This window comes from Vigna radiata, chromosome 11 (genome assembly GCF_000741045.1).
Source record: "Vigna radiata var. radiata cultivar VC1973A chromosome 11, Vradiata_ver6, whole genome shotgun sequence".
Taxonomy (NCBI): domain Eukaryota; kingdom Viridiplantae; phylum Streptophyta; class Magnoliopsida; order Fabales; family Fabaceae; genus Vigna; species Vigna radiata.
Window position 1 is genome coordinate 9,365,099 of NC_028361.1, and position 5,742 is coordinate 9,370,840.

The following is a 5,742-nucleotide window of genomic DNA, read 5'->3' on the forward strand; positions in this document are numbered from 1 at the left end:
CAATCCAACAATGATAGCAGCAACCTAACGATAAGCACATATTCTCCATAAAGCTATAAAATATTTTTATTCATAATTTTGCGCCCACAAAAAATGCAACCTAGAACAGTGGCAGCCTGGTAATTTGACCACCCGGTCAAGGATAAGTTTGGACACAAAAAAGAAAAAAAAAACGAATAAATGAAATCCAATTAATATCATTGTTGTTTTGTCCGAAGTGATTTAATGTGTATAAATATAGAGTGAAAGGGAGAAAAGAAAGGGTGGAGAGAGAAAAACAGAAGAAGAAGAAGAAGAAGAAGAGAGAAACTGAAATAAAATTAGTATGGATCATATGTTACGTTGTGTTGGGTCAATACCCAAACTTTCGTTTCTTTTGTTACTTTCTCTGCTTCTCTTCAGTTTCGTTAACGCAGCCTTCGACCTCGCTACTATACCCTTCAAGGATGGTTTTTCTCCGCTCTTCGGAGATAGCAACGTCGTTCGCTCCGCCGATGGCAACGGCGTACAACTCCTCCTCGATCGCTACACAGGTAAATGTTTTCAGTTACACGTCGTTAACATATTCGAATGATCACAAATTAATTAAGGTTTTATGTTTTGTTTTGTTCTTTTTCTCATCATTCTTATCTCGTAATGAAACAGGTTCGGGTTTTATATCGTCTAATATGTACAACTATGGATTCTTCAGTGCCAGAATAAAGTTACCGTCGAATTATACTGCTGGTCTTTGCGTGGCCTTTTATGTAAGCAAACGATGTTTTCTTAAAAGTAAAATTTGTAGACTTCGTTTTTTTTTTTTTAAATTGGTTGTATAATTAAAATGATTTTCTGGGGGGAATGGTATGCATTTTAAGAAAACATGAATTTGGATTTTTAATTCTTCTTCATCTTCTTTATCTTTACCTTTTTTTATGATCAGTAAAACACGCTAAATATTAGTCAAACGTCCTTTAATTTGCTGGAGAAACTACCGAACTTGTAGCAAAGTCAAAAACAGATTGATGGTCGGTGAACTCCATTCAATTTACGTCAGAATTTTTTTTAGTTTTTTTAACGAACTGTTCAAACGGTGAACTACGAAAGATGGCTTAGTATAGCATGCTTGGTTTAACAAAGATTGAATTGTGGTCGCAATTATTTTTTATTATATTATTATTATTATTATTATTGTTTCAGTATTTCTTTTTATTGTAGTATGAAAAATTAGGTATGAATACATTTTAATAACCTTAACACTAGATTTTAGAATTGTGGTTTCATGGTTATCATGGTTGGTTAATTTTTCACTCTTTCGTGATACAGACATCAAACGGAGATGTGTTCGAGAAGTCGCACGATGAGTTGGACTTTGAATTCCTTGGAAACATCGCCGGAAAACCGTGGCGGTTTCAGACGAACTTATACGGCAACGGCAGTACGAGCCGTGGGCGTGAGGAGCGTTACCGTTTGTGGTTCGATCCGACGAAAGAATTCCACAGATACAGCATCCTTTGGACAGCGAAGAATGTGATGTAAGGGTTTGTTTGTGTATTTACGCGGCGTGATTATACATAATTGTGTGTTGATATACGTATTGAGTGGGTTTTTTGTGCTTGAAATACTTTTTAGGCATGCCATGGGATTCAACTTTAACGTGGCGTGTTTTGGTATTGAATTGGTTTTGTTTGACTTAACGTGAGGGAGGAAAGGGTTTGGGGTTGCGTGTGGGATGCGTCGCCCACAACAACAACAACAACAACTTGGTCTGGTTTGGGTTGGGTGAGCTAGGAAGGTTCAAAAGCATATACTTTTCATTACTAAAAGGATGGTTTAGATGGTAGTGTGGGTTTCGAATTCAATCATTATTTTCCCAGTTTCAGTCTATGGTATAATTGGCCCACACTCATCACCAACTTGAATTTTGTTTCATGTGCCTTTTAAAATTATTCTTATTTTAATTCACGTATATATACGGTGATGATGATGATAGATTAAACAATCATCCACTATTTTTCCCCACTTAAATTTGTGCTTATCCTTATATTTTTGTATATAACACACATCTGATATGACTCTTTTGTTTTCAGTCATACGTATCCATCACGGTCCTTCTCCTTATAATGCCTTGCCAAACCTTTTAATTCATTCTCTACCCTATTATCTGCCTAATTGTGGGCTGCCCAAAATTGCATTATTTTTCCTAATCAAACTCTTACTGCATAATTATAATTATCAATCAGAAGGCTGTTGCTATTGTAATGAAACATGTGATCTTTCTTTGTTTAATCTTGCAAAACTTGCCACCATTTTTTTGTAAGATTACCGAACTAAAGCAAGCTCATAGATTCCTATACCATTTGCCAAACCCCGTTCCCATAATTCCCACCTAACTCAACACTAACATAGCTGGCAAATCTTTTTTATTTCACGGGAATATATACTCTACTTTTTTTTTTTTTTTTGTTTAATTGATTATGTTTATGACTATATGTTTGAATTGGTGCAGTTTTTACGTTGATGAAGTTCCAATTAGAGAGGTGTTACGAAGTGAGAAAATGGGAGGTGATTACCCATCGAAGCCAATGTCACTGTATGCGACCATATGGGATGCATCAAATTGGGCAACATCCGGTGGTAAATACAAAGTAAACTATAAGTATGCACCTTTTGTGACCCAATTTAAGGACCTAGTCCTTAAGGGTTGCTCCGTCGATCCCATCCAAGAGATCTTAGACCGCCAAGGTTGCTACGAACAACACGAGGATCTCGAGGCTCAAGACTACGCCGCCGTCACTCCCATGCGCCGCCTCGCCATGCGGCGGTTCCGCCAACGTTACATGTACTATTCCTATTGCTATGATACATTAAGGTACAACGTGCCACCACCCGAGTGTGTCATTGTACCCTCGGAGAAACAAAGGTTTAAGGAGACCGGGAGGTTGAGATTCGGCGGCAGCCACCGCCGGCAGTCTCGGCGGAAGAGCCGTACAACAAATACGGTGGCTGATACCGATGAGGGTGATATGTGATTATTGATATGTTGAGATGTATATAATAGTGTCCATTTTTTATGGCTTTATTATTTGTGGGTATTTTGAGATAATATTTATTTGTTGAGAGGCATAAATAAACTATAGTCATTTATATCTGCTCTTTATTTTTATTTTTAATGAATGTATTTTGGTTTTATGCTTTGTGTTAGTATATATATGGCTTGATTAGTTGGTGGAGAATATATCGATGAGTGCGCGAAAGAATAAGTCCAAATATTTTGTGTCAAAAAATGCATGGCTGGTCATTCATCATGTTGCATTGGTCACTAGTCACTACGTATACCCTATAACTTTATATTTTAATTTCCAATTATATTTTCTATACGACAAAACTTATATATATATATATGGTCATAAATATTATTATAAGTTTTTTTTGTCAAACTTTAGGTTATATTTAATTATTATGTATAATGGACAGTTTTATAAAGTGGATAACGGATGACTTTAATAAAGCTTTAAATCTTTAATCTGAAAAACAACTGCTTCAGAAGTGTAAAATACTTGCTCCCTTTTGTTTTACAGTTTTAAGTTATGACAGTGTCAGACATGAAAGTGCTATATTATAATTTACTGTGAGGTTTTTCTCTGAAGTTAAATTAATAATAAATATAATTTTTAAAAGGAATAAATAAATATCAGAAATATTAATATTAAATAGTAGAGAAATTACTTACATGTCTTTATGCTCTTCTATTTGACTTTTAGTCTTGGAGTTTTGTTTTTGTTTTCTTCATGGTCAAAGAGATAGTTACAAGAGTTACCAAAGATACGAATGTATAGTTTTGGAGTTTTGTAACCTTTTAAACCGGTGCTGGACAGGATTTAATAATTCAACAAGTTACATTTCCTATAAATAAAAAGAAAATGAAAAAATATATATGTAAGAGAAATTGACACAGAATATTTTATTTTAGCCTAAGGAAATAAATTAATATTTAACAATAACATCCTTAAAATTCTCTGCTAAAATACGGAAGTAATAGGAGAATTAATCATTAATTTATTCGAGTTATTCAACATTATAATTTTTTATTTCATATTTACAAAAATAGTGAAAATTTTAATATTTACAATGTTATGATTTGTGATTAATTAAAGTTGAATAATAATATTTTAAAATGAAAATATGATATGCTTACAAGAAAATTATATATGATACACTGAGATAAATATTTTTAATTTGGTTTAATTCCAGAACACGTTATTTTTTTCAGTCTCACGAGAGAATTTTAAAAATGATCGTTTCTTAAAATTAAGCAATCACGTGTATATATTTTAAAGGAAAAAAAAAGTAATATTAACAACAGTACTTATATGAAAATGTTATAAGTGATTACACAGTAATCAATTTTAATATTTTGGATAGTATAATATGTTTTTGGTTTCAAAATATAATTAAAAATAAAAAAGGAATGTAAATATTTATCCTCTTTATATATTACATATTTATAAACACTAAAACTTCACCTCTATAAAAAAGGAATGTAAACTTTGCCTAATTCCACTTCTACCTATCTAATTTTCTGTTACAAATACTTATTTCTTAAAATTAGAATTATTAAGTTTTATTTTCTAATAATTTTATTTTTAATATATAATGAAACTTTTAAAAGGAATAACGGGTGTCATTTTATTTAAATGTAAAGGAATTAGTAATTTTTAAGTGTTTATTGTATTGTATGCTAGCTTATCAACAGACTAGAGGGTTAATAGAACAATAAAAGTTATTTATTAATAAATAATAATAATAATAATAATAATAATAATAATAATAAAGACCATTTATGGATAATTAATGGGTCTGATTTAATTAGAAACGTGCAAAGATCTTTACAAACAATTTGGAAACTAAGACTAAGACTGGGAAGTATAAGATGATTCAACAAAGAATTAGATTCTCGACTTTATAAATTGAAACATTTATTTTTGAATTTTTTCAAAAATATTAAATATATCAATGATTTATCATGCACAAAAACATGATATACTTTCTTGAAAATCTCCTTCTCATAACAATAGACTTTCGAGAATTATCTAATTTAGTTATTATTAAAATTTTAAGAGTAGTATATTAACTATTGAAAGAAAACTTTAGCAATTTCATAACTAATTGATCATTAACTCATTTTTACTTATTTATGAACACTTAAAAAATATTGTACGAAATATTTTGTTCTTAATTTTCCAAAAGTTTAAAATTGGTTTTTGAAACGAACAAACATGGCCTTGGGAAATTGCATTGTCTTTCCTTTTCTAGGGGCCAAACGTTGTTGGTTGTGTATTTAAGCAGAAAACTAATTAGAAATCGTCAAAGTGATTGAAAATTAAAAAGATTAAGAGCGACCACTATGCAAGTTAGTGCCACAAAAGTTTTAGGTTTTGAAATGACATTGAACCTACCTGTTCCTAGCTTACACTAATTAATATTCATATTAACTACCCTTCTTCATTGCTCCAACATCAATTCAAATGACTTTGGATTTTATTAAAATAACCATGTTAATTTGATGGGATTATGACGATTGTGACAGAAAATTATGAAAGAAGATAAGAACCAAATATATTTATGAATTTAGTTAGATTATTTATACAAATTAAAAAGTATTATGCCGGTTCTTTATATATATATATATATATATATATATATATATATATATATATATATATATATATATATATATATATATATATATATATATATATA

At 30.8% G+C, this 5,742-nt stretch overlaps 1 protein-coding gene across 1 annotated transcript; it reads left to right on the forward strand.

The window, feature by feature from the left end:
• The first annotated feature begins 244 nt into the window (after positions 1–244).
• On the forward strand, positions 245–3,171 carry LOC106778053 (probable xyloglucan endotransglucosylase/hydrolase protein 30). Its single transcript, XM_014665940.2, has 4 exons — positions 245–533; positions 646–746; positions 1,306–1,514; positions 2,489–3,171. Exons 1-4 carry the CDS (start codon positions 326–328, stop codon positions 3,009–3,011), a joined length of 1,041 nt encoding a protein of 346 aa, XP_014521426.1. The 5' UTR covers positions 245–325; the 3' UTR covers positions 3,012–3,171.
• Positions 3,172–5,742: the final 2,571 nt, after the last annotated feature.